The 19082-nt window shown below is 33.0% G+C and overlaps 1 protein-coding gene across 1 annotated transcript in view; it reads left to right on the top strand.

Annotated features, from left to right (window-relative positions):
* Nucleotides 1–16830: 16830 nt before the first annotated feature.
* The window catches only part of LOC145693085 (fatty acid-binding protein-like), a 66185-nt gene continuing 63933 nt past the window's right edge, over nt 16831–19082 (top strand). The window contains exon 1 of the mRNA XM_081768771.1: nt 16831–17053. Coding sequence (XP_081624897.1) covers nt 16987–17053 — 67 coding nt within the window. The 5' untranslated portion in view covers nt 16831–16986. The remainder of the gene's footprint in view (nt 17054–19082) is intronic.

Below are 19082 nucleotides of genomic sequence, written 5' to 3'. Positions count from 1 at the left end.
GGGGGCTGGTCTACACTGTTCAAGACCCGCTAGGAAGACTCTCCTGACTGAAACTCATAAGGCCAGACGAATGGAATGGGCACAGAATAACATAACCCAACCTCAGTCATATTGGGAATTAGTCATCTGGACCGACGAGAAGGTTTTCAAGTCTAACCAACAAGGCAGAATTATACTGTATAGACCGCGCGGAACCAGGTATGCTGAACAAAATATTATCAGAACTTCTAGTTCATGGCGAATATCAGCACACTTTTGGGGATACATGACGGCTGCTGGTCCTGGAGATTTGGTTGCGGTGCCTGAGAGAATGAACAGCAGTGTTTACATTAATATCCTCGAAAATACGTTGTTACCGTCCTTAGAAAGAAACTTCCCCGAACAGGAAGAATATATATTTATGCATGACAACAGTGCTGTTCACACTTCCCGGCAAACACGAGAGTGGCTAAGTGAACATCCAGAGTTAATTTATATTGAGTGGTCCCCTCTATCACCAGATTTGAACCCAATTGAACATCTGTGGGCCTACATGGTGCAAGAATGGGAAGAGAGACGTGAAGACAGAGACCAAACGTTTCTTCAAAATCATGTTATGGAACTGTGGCAACATTTTCGTGACACACCGTCGTATTGCTCGAGACTTGTATCCCCTCCAGACTTCAAGAAGTTATTCACTCTGGAGGTGATTACACGAAGTACTAGTGTGTCATTTTTTGTGTAAACATTTATTTAAGTTTCATTTATTTATTATATTTTTTCAAGAGCAATACTTTCGTTTTTCATTCTTTTCCTTTGCTTGTTCACTTAGTTCGTTAAAACGTTAAGAAAGAGTAGTATATCTTCAAAAAGTATTTGTGAATTTACTTTGAACGTTCATAAGAATACATTTACTTTTTTTTCTTACTCTATATCATGCCCAATATTACTTTTATTTAAGTTAATTAATAACTATTTCACATCTCGGATAAAAGTATTATTGTCATTTTAACGATGTTTTTCCTTTTGATTGTGTAATTTCTAGTTTCATTGAATTATCTCAATTCGAATGAATAAATCGCATTTTGTTTATTGTCCCTTCCTTAGCTAGGTTCGAATTCGAGAACAATGTGGTGTAATTTACGTTCTTTATTCTTCATATTGTGCAGTAATGACAATATTAATTATTTTTCATGAGTCCAGTTGATCAGTGAGAACTTGGGCAAACATTAACCTGGTGATTCTTTACGCAATGACAAGCGTAAAATACATTTTAGCTGTTCTTTATACTTCACAGCGATGAAACATTCTAACAGTGTGTTAGCGTTTTCTTCCTCGCCTTTCAATTAAACTGTCTGTGTACTGTGCATGCGCCAGTCAATTTCCATGAAAGATCATAAATAACCCTGATACTTTCTATAATATTTACGAAAGAACGTGTAATAGAATCTATATCAACAACATACATCATTCATCAAAGTAACGAAAACGTGTTCATGAAACAAATTAATAGATATATTATATCAAAGTAAATTAGGTTTAAATTTTAGGCAATAGAAAATGTTATTCTGTAATAAGAACTACTACTCGAAGCCTTTGCTAAAATCACTAGTTGTTACCATAGCTGAGTGGTCTAAGGCGTTCGGCTTATAAAGCACGATTCGAACTAAGTTCGAGTCCACGCCGGCTACAGAACTTTTCTCTCTCTTTTTTTTTTCACATGTTCTCGATGTTTCTGTCTGTGTTCTTGTCGGATTCGATTAAATAGAATTTCGAATAGAGACCAATATATATGATAAATAAGCATTTATTTGTGAATCTGCACTCGTACAATATACATTTTCGAGATTTTGATTTTGGAAATGAAGTGTATATAATATTGAATAGTAAAAATAGTAAAATAAAAATATTTGTATAAATATTGATTAATTAATTAGAGTTATACATGGCTTTCCAATCAGAATTATATAGAGAGGACTTACTTCTAAGTGCAATCCGAAAACAAATATTTGAGTTTTAATCTGACCCAAAGTTCGTAACTTACAGGATAATTTATACATGATTGGTATTGTAATTTTTATGCTTTTATTATAATCCTCTATAAGTTATGATTTTACCAATTCAAAATGTAAAACGAGAAACAAGTGTAATATTATATTTGTTACGAAAAGCTTTTAAGCAATGATGCTTTCAGGACATGATCTGAGGGAGAATTTGAGACTCCTCTCGAGCTAAGAAATTTCCGCCTTCAGGACCATATATTCGATCGTGCTCAATGTGGACTACCAATGTTTGCCCTCCACCTGCATATTGAAATTTCCCCCGAGGATAATTTTCTGAAGTCACCACTGTTTATAAATAGTTTTTCGTTACAAATCAGACGATAATGGAGTAGTGAGTATACTTCATTTTTATTTTTTTTTAGCTATGGATTTAAGATTCGCAATTCATATAATGTTCCGTTCTAATCGAATTTGAAACAAAAGAAGTTTTCAATGAGTTACTCAAAGAAATATTTTCAGCCTCCGGATGAAAATAGGAAGACACTTAAAGAAGAAACAACTTGCTACCGGGTTTGAACACACAAACATGTGATTGGCAGTATATCGACCCAAACCACTCGACCGTTTTGTATGCCTTTGCACGTGATCTTTTGTCTTTTGTGAAAGCAGTTTACTGTTTCATGCTCGCTTTTGTTTATTCCGATACGACTATGAGTTCTCAGTAAATATTTGGACGTTACAGCTCTTGCAATGTATAAAAGTGTTTTTAGAATAAATCACAATCGTTATTATGTCCTAATAACATACGTAAAACAGGTTGAATTCGTGAAATGATTGAGGTTGGAGTGAGCGTAAATTTTTTCATAGTTAGGAGCCTGGATATGCAAACCCGCTTGACGTGGGGATTTAATTTTGTGAAATTTGGTACGAAAAACGGTGTGAAACAGTGTAATTGATTTTCATTCTACATAAATATTGGGGGATGCCATCTTTTCTTCATCGTACCCCTTGTTCACAAACCCTAAAATCGCTACTGGAATAAAAAGTCAGGACAATGTGTGTGTTATTCTCTAACAAAAAAAAAAAGAAAAAGAAAAAGAAAAAGAAAAAAAAGGAGAACATTTTATAGTATCAAAATGGGACCATCACGGTTAACTGGGACGTATGGCCACCTTAGTTCTACAACTATGCTTCGAGGCTAAGAAAGACGGTAGTTATGGTAATGAATGAACTGATGGAATGAAAAAGTGGATGAAAACGGAATAATTCCGAGAAAATCTACACATGCGCTAGTAGGAAAAAAGTGATCGATCTGGCTCAACATAGAACAACATTGGCCATATGAGGCCAACTCACAAGCCCCTGGGAAAATGACCACCGTGCACCGTGAGCCCACGGTCTTTTACGACCTCCATTTTAAGGGTGAATTTATTCCCTTTTATGAGCACTTTTAAGGGGGTGTATTCGTTCTCTTTTACGAGCATATTTTAAGGGTGAACTCGTTCCCTTTTACGAGCATATTTTCCAACCCCTATTTGAACATAGCAGAATATGAACATACAACAGAACAGATTCGTTCCCATTTATGAACACTCTTTCAGGGGTGAACTCGTTCCCTTTTTCAACCCCTATTTTAACATAGCAGAAATTACATAGCACAGCTAATAAAAGAACATGGTTTATTTCAGAAATTACACTGAGACTACGTAACACACAACATCCTCCATTTTAAGGGGTGTATTCATTCCCTTTTATGACCACTTTTTAGGGGTGTACTCGTTTTCAACCCCTACGAACACAGAGAAGAGAAGATAACACATAACACTACGTAACACACAGCAGAACAGATAACAGATAAGAATATGAAACATAGAAGGGGTGTATTCGTTCTCTTTTATGAGCATATTTTCCAACCCTTATTTTAACATAGCAGAAAGTACACTGAGACTATGAACAGATAATACATAAGAATACGTAACATAGCAAGGGTGTATTCATTCCAACCCCTATGTATGTTAATTACGAACAGATAGAAGAGCACATAAAACTACAACCTCCATTTTAAGGGGTGTATTCATTCCCCAACCCTTACGAACACATAGCAGAAATTACGAACACACAGAAGATCAGATAATACATAAGACTACGTAACATTTCAAGGGTGAACTCGTTCCCTTTTCCAACCCCTATTTTAACATAGCACATCAGACAGAGACTACGAAACATAGCAGAGGTGAACACACAGCAGATACATAAGACTTGTTCCACCCTTATTTAGAGTATGGTATATTTTCCAACCCATGGTCTTTTACGACCTCCATTTTAGAGGGTGAACTTAGAAATTACATAAAACTAAGACAATAATGAGGTTGTATTCGTTCCATGGAAGATAAAACATAGTCCATTTTAAAGGGTGGGCCTATTTTCCAAACATAAGACTACGGAGGGAGGGTGTACTCGTTCTCATTTTTCAACCATTATTTGAACATAACAGATAATACATTCGAACTCTATAGCAAAGATTCTTTTAAGGAGTGAACTTGTTCTAACCTATATTTGAACATAGCAGAGATGATTATTTAAAGAATGCGAAACTTCCGTGTTTTGTTATCAGTTATATAATAACTTCCGCCATATGTAGATAATTCTCATTACGTCATTCATCCGGATTTTAAAAAACATTGACCTAGTTTTCTCTTTAACAGACAATAACTTGTCATTCAACGATAGGAATCCCTGAACGTAATGTAATCAATCACAAAGGTATAAAAAAGAGGGGAATTCCCGAGGATGACTCATACTATTGCGCAATATTACGCAATGCGGTCAGACAGGTATAAAAGACTGACCGACATGGTTTTTGTAATCACTTCATGTTTACCGTGTGAAGCGTAAAGTTCAGATATTTTTGTGTGTGTGCGTTTATATTATTAGTGTGGTTTATTAATAGTGTGGTTTTGTTTTCTTTTGTAAGTAAGACATTTTATAATAATAATATTAATATTATATTATAAAAACTCAGTTCAAAATTATTATAGTAACTTTGAAGAGTTAGTTTTAAAAAATGGCAACAAAAAAGGTTAATTCAAATACTATTAATTCTGATACTCTACTTAATAATAATTTTTAAAAAAATTATTTTAAAATGTGATACTGATTTAAATGAGGATAGTGGATGTTTTTTAAAGAATAAAAGAAAAGACTGTTTAGATATATTAAAACAGGGACAAGATAATTCAGCATTTAAAGTAAATTTTTCTTTTGCTACAACTTTTGTAAAACCAGTAGATTTAGAAACATGTCGATTCTTTGTAAATAGTGGTAACGAAATTATTTTGCTGAGTACAGATGTGAATTCTATAATAGAAAAACTATTTAATAAAATTTTAGTTGAACAAGAAAATAGAGCAATTAAGAAATCAGGGTGGTCTTTATGTTCTGAACCAAACCATCACTTAGAAATTAAAATCAGTAAATATGATCCTCTTTCCGCTTCTTCGTTTATAAAATTACCTCAATGGATTTTATCTACAAAATGTGTTTTAAATATTCAAAATAATGATAATAGATGTTTTATGTATAGTATTCTAGCTGCGTTGCATCCCGCAAAAGAACATTCACATCGTGTGAATAATTACATACAATATATTAATACTTTATTACCGTTATTTGAAAAAAACAATATAAAGTTTCCCGTTGAAATAGAACACATAAGCAAATTTGAACATATGTATAATTCCGTATTTCCTAAGGAACAAATTTCCATTAATATATATGGCATTAACTATGATCATGAAACTATTTTCCCGTTATGTATAAGCGAAAACAGCTGTAGGTAAACGTATAGATTTACTGTATTGTGAAGAAAATTGCAACAGTCATTATTGTCTTATAAAAAATCTCAAAGCGTTATTGAAGAGTCATAAAGAGAAAACTTATGTAAAATTGCCTCAATGGATTTTATCCAAAAAGAATCGTGTTTTAAATATTGAAAATAACGATAATAGATGTTTTATGTACTGCATTCTAGCTGCGTTGCATCCCACAAAAGATAATCCACATCGTGTGAATAATTACATACAATATATTAATACTTTATTACCATTATTTGAAAAAAACAATATAAAGTTTCCCGTTGAAATAGAACACATAAGCAAATTTGAACATATGTATAATTCTGTATTTCCTAAGTAACAAATTTCCATTAATATATATGGCATTAACTATGATCATGAAACTATTTTCCCGTTACGTATAAGCGAAAACACAGCTGTAGGTAAACATATTGATTTATTATATTTAAACTCTCATTATTGTTTAATTACAAATTTAAATGGTTTAGTCAGACATCAGTTAGGTAGTCATCAAACATTTATTTGTAGAGGATGTTTAATATCTTTTTATAACAAATCAAAATTAGATGAACATGACAAATTATGTAAAGAACACACTCCAACCAAAATTAACATGCCGAAACAAGGAGAAGTTTTAAAATTTCGAAAATTGAAATTGTTATTACAGAATGATGTGATAATAATTGCAGATATGGAAAGTTTATTAAAACCTATAAATAAACAAAGTGGATCTCATACAATACAAATTCACCAACATATACCATGCAGTTTTGGTTATATTGTATGTTGGAGTAACAACTATATGAAATCAGATTTAGTTATTTATCGGGGAGAAAATGTATCGATGAAGTTTATGTCTGCTATGGAGAATGAATTAAGAAAAATCATAAACATATTAGATCAAGAAAAACCATTAATACCATTAAATAGTTCTCAGTTACAGGAGTTTAACCTATCCACTGAATGCTCGGTTTGCGATAGTAAATATACGAGTAACAATAGAAAAGTTAAACATCATAACCATTTAACTGGTCAATTTATTGCCACGGTGTGCAACAAGTGTAATTTACAAATTAAACGTCAAAGTAATTTTATCCCTGTTTTCTTCCATAATTTGTCTGGGTATGATGCACATTTATTTGTGAAAGAATTAGGTTGCACCCCTGGAAATATTTTTGTAATTGCTGAAAGCACTGAGAAATACATAACATTCTCTAAGCACTTTAATTTTAATGGTAGACCTATCGAGTTACGTTTTGTAGACTTATTTAAATTCCTACCGTATAGTCTCGAAAATTTGGTGTCAAAATTAAAACCTGAGCAATTTGTCTATACAAAGCAATATTTTTCTGATGAAAAGTTTCCTTTAATTCTCCGTAAGGGAATTTATTTTTATGAATACATAACAAATTTAGATACATTTAAAGAAACTGAATTTCCTGGAAGAGAGGCGTTTAGTAGCAAATTGAATGGAACACAAATTTCCGAGACTGATTATCAATATGCAAAACTGATTTGGCGTGTGTTTAAATGTGAAAATTTAGAAGACTACCACGATCTATATTTAAAATGTGATGTACTTCTCACAGCAGATGTGTTGGAGAATTTTAGAAAGACATGTTTAAATGCTTTTTGTATTGATCCGATTAATTGTTTTACTGCACCTGGGTTGGCATGGCAAGCCATGTTATATAGAACAAAAATTGAACTTGAACTTTTATCAGATATCAATATGTATATGTTTGTAGAAAAATCGATTCGCGGAGGTATTACTCAAGCTGTGTTAAGATATGCCAAAGCTAATAATCCTTACGTACATGATTTTGATGCGGAAAAAGAAAAATCTTATTTACTGTATATTGACATGAACAATCTGTACGGACTATCAATGATTGACTATTTACCATATGGTGGTTTTCGGTGGGAGGATAAAATTGACAATTGGCAAGACAAACATAAAATTATCAATTGGCCCACGGATAGTGAATGGGGATTTTTTCTAGAAGTGGACTTAGAGTATCCAACTTATTTACATGAATACCATTCTGATTTTCCGTGTGCTCCAACTAATGAAGTTCCACCGAATGGTAAATATTCAAAATTACTATTGACACTTAAATCGAAATCGAATTATATCTTGCATTATAGAGTATTATAATTTTATCTAAAACAAGGTTTAATATTGGTAAAAGTACATAAAATATTATGGTTTCGTCAATCTAAATGGCTTGCATCTTATATTCAAGAAAATACTCAACGCCGTGCACATGCTACAATTGAATTTGAAAAAGATTTCTATACGTTATTAAATAATTCTGTATACGGAAAGACAATGGAGAATGTACGAAAACGAATTGATATAAAATTAATTAACAATGAAAAAAGTGTAAAAAATTAGTAGCGCAAAATCAGTTTCAAAATTGGGTAAAATTGGCTGATAATTTGGCATTGTTTCATATGGTAAAAAAATTGGTAACCCTTAATAAACCAATTTACGTAGGAGCGACAGTTTTAGAATTATCAAAATTAGCTATATATAACTTCCATTATAATATAATAAAACCGCGATATGGAGATAAAATTAGAATTGCATATATGGATACTGACTCTTTCATTTACCAAATTAAAACTAACAATATTTATAACGATATAAAAGATATGATTGAGTATTTTGACACCTCAAATTATCCTGAAAATAATTCTTTATATAGCACACAAAATAAACACGTTTTGGGTAAAATCAAAGACGAATTAGGTGGAGTTCCTATGATTGAATATGTTGGGTTACGAGCAAAAAATTATGCAATAAAAACTGGTGAAAATAAAGAATTGAAAAAATGTAAAGGGATCAAGAAAAATATAGTTAAAGAACAAATTACGTTTAACGATTATAAATCATGTATATTTAAAAACGAGACGATCTATAAAACACAATTTGAAATTAAAAGTAAATACCATAATTTAACAATAAATCAGGTGACAAAATTAGCGTTAGATCCGTATGATGACAAAAGAAAAATTTTAAATTGTAATATACACACTGTTCCTTGGGGGTATTATAATAAAAATGTAAAATGTACGATTTGTATATTGTAAATACGATATATATATATTTTTTGGATATATTAGTATTAAAAAATATGTCACAATCAGTTCGAGAACAAATAGTTGCAGAATTACATAAAAGTGCAAGACGAAACTATCCTCGAATACCCGTTATAACGAAAGGGATTCATGATTTATGGCAAGCTGATTTAGTTGAAATGAATAGTGGAAAATTGAAAGGTCTAGCAAAAATTAATCGAAATTTCAAATATTTATTCACTGTGATAGATACATTCTCTAAATATGCTTGGGCTATTCCTGTGAAAAATAAAACTGGGAAAGAAATTACACAAGCATTTATAACAGTACTGAGAAAAGCAAACAAAAGCCCTAAATTTTTACAAACTGACAGGGGTCGAGAATTTTATAACTCAGAGTTTCAGAAGGCGATGAACCAAAATAACATTAAACATTATTCCACGTACAGTGATGTGAAAGCAAGTATTATTGAAAGATTTAATAGATCATTACGTAATTTAATGTGGAAAAAATTTACACTGCAGGGAAATTATAAATGGATTGGCATTCTGCCCGAATTACTACATAAATATAATAATACTATTCATTCCACTATTAAAATGAAACCTATCGACGCTATTAAAAAAGAAAATGAAAAACATCTATTGACAAACATCTATTGCAAAAAGTTTTCTGTGATAAAAAGAAAAAGTAAATTTAAGATAGGTGAATATGTAAGAATTAGTAAACTTAAGCGTCCTGGTTTTGATAGAGGTTTTACACGCAATTGGAGTACAGAAATTTTTCGAATTGCTAAAGTTTTCTTCACTAATCCTCCGACATATCACTTAGTAGACTCAAATAATAAACCTATTGAGGGAAGATTTTACGGACACGAATTACAATTAACGAAATTTCCAAAAACATATTTAATTGAAAAAGTGTTGCGAAAGAAAAATAATAAGGCCTATGTGAAATGGTTAGGTCTGCCAAAAAGTGAAAATTCTTGGATTGATTTAAAACATACTATATTGTAAAGAAAGAGAAGTCAAGAATTTATAGGTGAAGCATGTCGTCACAAGTATTTTAAATTCTAGCAATGGAATGGAAAATTCCTTTTACATGTATGGTAGCAGGTCCTACAGGTTGTGGAAAATCATATTTTGTTAAAACATTTCTTGACCATTATAGCAAGTTATTTAAAAATATTGTATGGTGTTATGGTGAATGGCAACCGTTGTATGATACTCTTTCAAACTGTACGTTTAAAGAAGGTTTACCTCAAAATAATGAATTTCAAGCACACGAAGGTCCACATCTTGTCATTATAGATGATTTAATGCGTGAGTGTGACCATCGGATTGTAGATATATTTACTAAGGGTAGCCATCATAGAAATATAAGTATAATATTTATCACACAGAATATTTTCCATCAACAAAAAGGAATGCGGGATATTTCGTTAAATTGTCATTATATTGTTTGTTTTAAAAATCCTAGAGACCAAGCTCAAATTAATTATCTCGCACGACAATTGTATCCAGGTAATACAAAATTTATTCAAGAAGCATATCAAGATGCAACTCGAATTGCACATGGTTATTTACTCTTTGATTTAAAACAAAATACTCCTGATGAGCAGCGAGTTCGAACAAATATCTTTCCAACAGATTCTTTTAATTATGTTTATGTACCTGTAAAAAAATAATAATTGTAATATGGTTTATATTCTAACAACTATTTGTGCTTTAATAGCCGTAAAAAAATGATTAGTAAGGAAAATGCACATATGTTAAAACTTTTAGCAAAGTCAAAACCGAAAGCACGTAAGGCAATTTTACAAAATGCAGATCCTGATTTAATTCGTTCTATTTGTGAATGTTCCTATAACGTATTACAGGGAAATGTTCCATTAAATAAAACAGAGATAAATAAGCTAAAAAAATATAAAAAGGAACTGAGATATTTGGTGAAAAAAGGTCCGTCATTAAAACAAAAGAAAAAACGAATAATTATACAAAAAGGTGGTTTTCTTACTGCTTTGCTTGCACCTATTATTGGAGGTATACTATCTAGTTTAATTAAATAATTATGCAAAACGCACAAAAACTTATTTTAATCTCACCAGAAAAATTACATCATTATCAAACGATATCTAATCTTGATGATGAAATGAAAGAAATTTTAAATAATAAAAGTTTAAATGCAGAAGAAAAATGGACAAAATATAGAGAAGTCTTACAAAAATATTTAAATATAATTCAAAAACCGGCAGCAGCTACAACAACAGCAACAACTACTACGGAGGAAGAAGAACAAGAGGACGAGGAGGAGGAGGAGGAGGAGGATGAAATAATACCTACTCTCCCTGAAATTTGTAAACGTAAAGCGAGACCTTTATTACGTAAATTGAAACAAAATCCAAATATTCAATGGGACGATAATGGAAATGTGAATATTAATAATAAATTAATTCCAGGTGCAAATATAGTGGATTTGATATCCGATTTTGTTAGATGTCGTAAGAAAAATATTTCAGTTGCTGGCTGGAAACCGTTTGCTACATTATTAGCAAAAGCCAATATACCCTTAGAGTACATTGGTAATCCTCAACGAATAGATTATATTAGAAAACTAACAGAAGACGAAGAAGACGAAGAGGATGGTCCTCCACCCCGTAAACGCAAATGGTGTACTTATAAGCAATAATAATAATATTCTATTGTAATCTATTGATATTTTTAGGTATATAGAAAGAAAGATGAATGAGCCCTACCTTAATTATTACATATATCAAGCAGGAGGTAATTATAACGTGTATAGAGGTACAGCATATCAAGAAGGTTATGGCATTGGTAGTTTTCTAGGAGGTTTATTTCGTACTGTATTTCCTTTATTAAAAAAAGGTGCAAAAACTGTTGGTAAAGAATTGATACGTACAGGAATTAATGTAGCAGGAGATGTACTAGATAATAATAGACCTATTGAAGAGTCTTTGCATGATCGATGGCAAGAAGCTAAAACAAATTTAAAAAAATAAAGCTCAAAATAAATTAAACCAAGTGTTGGAAGGATCTGGAAGAAGAAAAAGAAAGGAAGTTCATTTTAGTGGTGCTGGTGGTGGTGGTGTGAAACGGATAAAAAGATCCAAAGATATCTTTGATTGATTATGGAGCAAAGTGATAGTTTTTATCTCACACTTTCTAGCAATAGTTCTATGGAATATTTTCCTCAAAATACTCTTGCTTGTTATACTACTAAATTATATCAACCTATTGTACTGGAGAAGGGAGTGTGGGACACAGCTGTTGTTGAAGTGCATTATACAAGTTTATTTCAGAATGTTTCCAAATATACAAATAATATTTATTATCGTCTCATTAATACAAAAAACTGGAACATAACTCAAATCTTACCAGGCCACTATTATCATGTTGATGATATTCTATCTGAAATTAATCATAAAAGTGATATATTAAATTTACAATTAAAAGTCAAAGCATCAGTGAAACGAATTGAGGTTAATAGAGTAATAAAAGATCAAGAGAAGCATATAGAAGTACGCCTATCTCCTGAACTAGCCAGAATACTAGGTTTTGACATATTCAGCAAGAATATATTGCAGTTGTTCATCATGCTCGTTATCCACCTGATTTACAAAAAGCGCTACCTACACTTATGTATATTTACAGTGATATTGTAGAACCACAAATGGTGGGTGACACCGTAGCTCCATTGTTACGTATTATAAATACAAATATTACAGAGCATGGTATTAATAATGTACATATTTGTGATAATCCTCATTATGTCACTGTGCAACGTAAACAATTTGATCAAATTATTATTGATTTAAGAGATAGTACAGGTAATCCACTTCCTTTCCAATATGGCAGTGTATGTGTAAAATTACATTTTCGTAGACGTAATATGGTATTGTAAATTTTACCATGTGTGAATATTAATAGTAAGAAAAATGCAGTGTGAGTGTATGAAATCAGAATTAGATTTATTTGCTGGTTTACCCACTCAAACCAGTATTATAGGTAATAAAATAGTTCCATATAAACCTGTGGCTTCAATAGCTGATAATGCACCAATAGAATTTGTAGTCCCCGGTCATGGGGATGACTATATTGACTTACCGCACACAATGTTATATGTTAAAGGTAAAATTACTAAATCAGATGATTCTAATTTAACTTCTGCCGATAAGAAAATCGGCCCTGTAAATGATTTTCTCAATGCAATGTTCAGTGAAGTGCAATTATATTTAAATAATCAAATTATTTCCTACTCTTCACATACATATCCATATCGATCGTATATTGAAAAACTACTAAATTATAATGCTGAAGCTAAAACAACGCATCTTCAAACATCAATGTGGTTTAAAGATACTGCAGGGCATATGGACAGTGTGGCCGATGCTAATGTAGGATTTAAACAACGTTTTCTTCTCACTACTTTAAGTCAGTCATTTGAATTATTGGGTTATATTCATGCTGATATTTTCAATCAGGAGAAATTTTTACTGAATGGTGTACAATTGCGTATTAAACTAATTCCAGCTAAACCTACATTTTGTCTAATGGGTGACGCAGATGCTGATGGAAAAGTTGTAATTACAGATGCAACATTGCTTGTGAAAAAGGTTGATGTATCACCAGCAGTTAAAATAGCACAAAATAAAGTATTACAAAATCCTAAATTTAGAATAAAATATCCTATAACAAAAGTGCAGGTGAAGACAGAAACTCTGCCACAAGGAATTATGGATAGTACACTTCCAGATCTGTTTTCAGGCATAGTGCCTAAACGTATTATTATTGGTTTTGTTACTAATGCTGCTTTCAATGGTACTTATCAAACAAACCCATTCAATTTTCAACATTTTAGTATGTCATTTTTTACATTGTATGTTGATGGAAATCCAATGCCCTTCAAACCTTTACAACCAGATTTTGATAATAAGCTATATGTACAAGCATATTCTACGTTATTTACAGGTTCAGGTATTTATTATTCTAATCAAGGTAATAATATTTCACTCGCTGAATATCCTAATGGTTATACTCTACTGGTGTTTGATTTAACTCCTGATTCAAGCGCAAGTGCTGCATTTCATACTAGTCCACAACGGCAAGGAAGTGTACGTTTAGAGGTTCATTTTAAAGAAGCACTGTCATCTCCTGTAACAACAATTATTTATGGTGAATTCTCTTCAGAATTAGAAATTGATTTCCAGAGAAAAATATATATTAATTAAAGAAAAAAATGTTAAATACAATTGAGCTTTATGAAGCATTACAACAAAATTTGCCTAAAGATCATTTTATTGGTGTATATGCTGCTGATGAGTTACCTTTGTTTATTCATACATTTCCAGCCGCCATAATTATAAACACTGATTCTAGTGATAAGCCTGGTGAACATTGGGTTGCTGTTTATATATCTAATATGTGTGTGGGAGAGTATTTCGATAGCTATGGTATACCTCCCTATATACAACATCATATAAGGTTTTTAAAACGAAACTGTCTGTATTATACATGGAATAATAGACGTATTCAAGGTGATTTATCTCAATTTTGTGGACATTACTGTTTCCTATATTTAGCATGTCGTGCATCTGGTTATTCGATGCAGGATTTTTTAAACAAATTCTCACTCACTACTATTGATGCTAATGATATTATGCTTTATTCATTTATGAGAGTATGATGATGTTATTTTTTTAAACTCCGCCATTGCCGGTCCCAAGCCCTGGATGAGAAAGGAGGAGGTTTGGGGGTGTTGCTACCCCCGTAAAAGAAAATAATGTTACATTAAAATAAGGGTTGGAAACGAGTACACTTCTATTCTCTGCTATGTTAAAATAAGGGTTGGAAAACGAGTACACCCCTAAAATGCTGTGTGTTCATTGTCTCAGTGTAATTTCTGCTATGTTAAAATAGGGGTTGGAAAAGGGAACGAGTTCACCCTTGAAATGTTACGTAGTCTTATGTATTATCTGATCTTCTGTGTGTTCGTAATTTCTGCTATGTGTTCGTAAGTGTTGGAGAATGAATACACCCCTTAAAATGGAGGATGTTGTGTGTTACGTAGTCTCAGTGTAATTTCTGAAATAAACCATGTTCTTTTATTAGCTGTGCTATGTAATTTCTGCTATGTTAAAATAGGGGTTGAAAAAGGGAACGAGTTCACCCCTGAAAGAGTGTTCATAAATGGGAACGAATCTGTTCTGTTGTATGTTCATATTCTGCTATGTTCAAATAGGGGTTGGAAAATATGCTCGTAAAAGGGAACGAGTTCACCCCCTAAAATATGCTCGTAAAAGAGAACGAATACACCCCCTTAAAAGTGCTCATAAAAGGGAATAAATTCACCCCTAAAATGGAGGTCGTAAAAGACCGTGGGCTCACGGTACACGGTGGTCATTTTCCCAGGGGCTTGTGAGTTGGCCTCATATGGCCAATGTTGTTCTATGTTGAGCCAGATCGATCACTTTTTTCCTACTTGCGCTGTTTGCCAAATACAAAAAATATTTGCCGCGAGCTGAGATCGAACCACTGACCCTTTGCCTCAGAGGTAAACACTATATCCGTGTTTTTAATTTTAAAATTCTTAACTCTTATTTTATGTTTTTTTTTTTCACTGTTCAGGATTACCAGACTTGACAGGGACACGAACACAGAATCATCGAGGATAAGTAGAAATTCCGTCAATGTTACTACTCGGGGGCTCGAGCACCCAATGAGAATTTCCTTGTGGCTATACAGTTAGTATGCCCGTCTTCAGCGCGAGAGACCCAGGCTCGATTCTCGGCGGAAGTTCATGTGCTTCTAATCTTACGTTAAACTGTAGATTCACATCTCATATAGCCTCGCCACTGAACGGGACGTTAAACCTTAAATCATCCGATCGTTCTGAAACCTTCCAATAGTTTCGCCTCACGATCGTCATTCTAATCTTCAGATCGCTCACCAATCCCACTGACGACCATTAAGTCACTGCGGTTCCATTTTTAAGATTTGTAATAATTCAGAATATATGAAAAAAAATCAACAGCAGTTCACATCTCAAGCTATAGAAACAACGGCAGCGTTACTTATTATAGTCCATTATTTAAACTAAACTAAAGAATTACAATAAGTTTGAAATAAAATGAAACCAAAATCATAATGAATCCTTTGGGTTCATGTCTCCCCCGCTGTTCTAGTGGCTAGCGTGAGCCCGTGGTTCAAGATTCGATTCCCTGTGGGAGGGCATTGAATTCATTACAGTGATTCGAATTCCATCTTTAACAGTAGGTTCTCATCTCATATAGATTGGTGCTACAGTTCAATAAACAATAACAACTTTTGCATTCGTGGAAACAATGAGCAAATCGAGATGAATATTAAATAATTGGGTAATAATTCAATGCATCAAATAGTATATTCTAATTACTAATTTCAATGATTTCACATTACTAATGGATTATCATCTTAATAAGCTTAATAGATACTGCGAGGAACATGTCTAAATGAAATTAAAATCTCTAATGACGTGTCTTCTGATTCACCATTACGAGTATGATCCTTGACTGCATTGAGTGGAAATAAATCGCTGCATGATGCATTAATCATTACAATAAAAGAAATAATAAACCAGTTACATAACACATAGCAACGTGTCAAATTCCACTACTCACAATGACTCGAGCAATAAGTTCCTGTTAACGGAGGGGCGAGGAAAAGAACAAACAACAGAAAGAAAATTTCCATGTGACTTGCAAAAAAAAAAAAAAAAAAAAAAAAGTTATGACACACATGGTCTTTGGTTTCTCCTCCTGCGACTTACGGAAATGGTTATCTTAACGCGTTATTGACAGACGCTGACCAATGTTCAAACATTCAAAGATATCTTTTACGTTCGAAGTTGACGCCGCATGCTTGACTCAGTAGGCTTTACGGGAAACGGTTGAAGTTATAAAAGAAGTAGTAATCGTTATATCGGCCTTAGTTTCATAACACCAGTGCTGCACACAAACGCACACGCTAGTTTCAAGAAAGTCGCCGTAGGTCATCTGGAGAGTTAGCATAATGGCATTTACAGGGACTTTTAAACTGGTTTCTAGTGAGAACTTCGATGAATTAATGAAAGCCCTTGGTAAGTTAAAATTTCAATTTACTTACATCTATTACTTCAATAGGTGGTATGAATCCACCTTAAACTATGTCAATAGCCATATTATTGTTTGCAATGTATGAAGACAGGCTCTTTATAGTTGGTGGTTCAATAGTAAGGTACACTTCTCTCGAACTCAGGTCACAAGTTCGATCCCAGATTGTTTCAATAAATCTTCGTGTTGAATTTAGCACTTCTGTTATTTCATTATTAAGAAAAAATGTGAGACGAAGAAATAAAATAGAGAAACAAATGCATTCTTCAGTCCTTTTATTGATTTAGGTCAACTTCGCTAAAACTGCTATACAGTGAAACTTCTATTAAGCAACCTCGTAAGTTCCACTCAAAACCAGTTATTATTATAGGTAGTCGCTTAATAAGGATTGATATATTTTCGTTGTTTTTTAAAATTTTTTTAATACAGTATCGTTGCTAAAGACACAAAACTCGTGAATGTGACGTATGACCAGATATTCCTTCCCCGCTGCCCTAGTGGCTAGCGCGCACGCCTTTGATGTACCAGCTTCCGGGTTCGATTCCCGGTGGGAGAGTCTTGAAATACTTAAAACCATTATGGTGGTTCGAATTTCATCTTAAACTCTAGGTCCATGTCTCATCTAACCTCACTGCTGAAAAATGTTAAACGAATCCAAACAATAATTTCGAAAAAGACATTTGAATTAAGACGTTAATATACAGGTTGTTACAAAAAAAAGTCTCAGTTTTTGGGAATAGATTTCTCACATCAAAATAAGAAAAAAAAAAAGTTCATATGGACCGGTGGTGGGAAGTGCATAGTTTCGTAGCTATAAGGTGCCAAAAACGTGGGAAAAAAAAATAACTTTAAAGTCCGTAGTTTCAGAACTATAGGACTGATCGTAGTCGGGTGAAGACATCACTGAGGAACTAGTATGTGAACTATCCAAATATCAATCTTTCAGAATCTCTGGTACTTGCACAATCATTTTTAGGGAAACTATTTGGGAATACTTGATCACTCTCCACCTACCTCTAAAATTTAGTGTGCAAGTACTGGAGCATTCTTAAACATGGATATTTGGATGGTTCAAATACCATTTCCTCAGATGTCTTGACCCGACTACGATAGGTCCCATAGTAGTGGAGCTATGAACTTTTAAAGTTCACTTATTTCACGTTCTCGGCACCCTATTAATTCCGAAACTATCTAGTTTTGAACATAGGTCCATATGATTTTTTTTATTTTTTATTTTGATGTCAGGAATTTGTTACCAAAATATTGTAACACATTTTTGTAACGCCCTGTATTTTACTTCCTTACATCCACACTAACTTCTGTTTTTCATATCTTGGAATTGGCTTTGCAAAGAAGGAATCAACAGTGAAGTGTTTTTGTTTTCATACCTTTCCAAGTGAGCCCAGGCCCGTATTTATATATTCTGCGCCCCTGTGCTTTAAATGATTTGCCACCCCCTGCACAAAATTTTCCGCCCCCCTTCCTCAAGAAGACCATTGTTAGAGTTGAATTCATAGCTTTTTTGGAGGTCGGTGAGATGAATAGTGAGATTTTTAATTCAATTCAACTTCAAAGTCATACTCAATTTCGCAGGAAGGGGGTGAGGTTTTAAAAGTAATTGAAAACGATAGATACTAGTGTTGAATTCATAGTTTTCGATTTAACGGTATCAGTTTACATGATGTTCAAGTTCATCCTCATCTTTTGGGGTGAGGTGGGAGAGGATATTTTTTAAAAAATAATCAGATAAGCTAGCTAATTAGTAACTACTGTAATTAGAGCGACTTAAAGACAATATTGTTTTCTCGCGCTCGCGCGGGACTTTGGGGGTTGCTAGTTTCAAATATTACTGTATTGTGAATCTTTTAAAAAATCCAAAATTTTGCCGCGCCCCAAGTTCTGCCGCCCTGTGCTCGAGCACAGAATAGCGGTTACCTAAATACGGGCCTGTGTGAGCCTATAAACATTTGCAATATGTCATAAGTTCGCACCCTCTCATTGCAGTTTATAAAATTG

Source organism: Thermobia domestica, chromosome 1, assembly GCF_964235325.1.
Source record: "Thermobia domestica chromosome 1, izTheDome1.hap1.1, whole genome shotgun sequence".
Taxonomy (NCBI): domain Eukaryota; kingdom Metazoa; phylum Arthropoda; class Insecta; order Zygentoma; family Lepismatidae; genus Thermobia; species Thermobia domestica.
The sequence above is the reverse complement of the archived record's forward strand: the minus strand, read 5'-3'. Positions and strand labels throughout refer to the sequence as shown.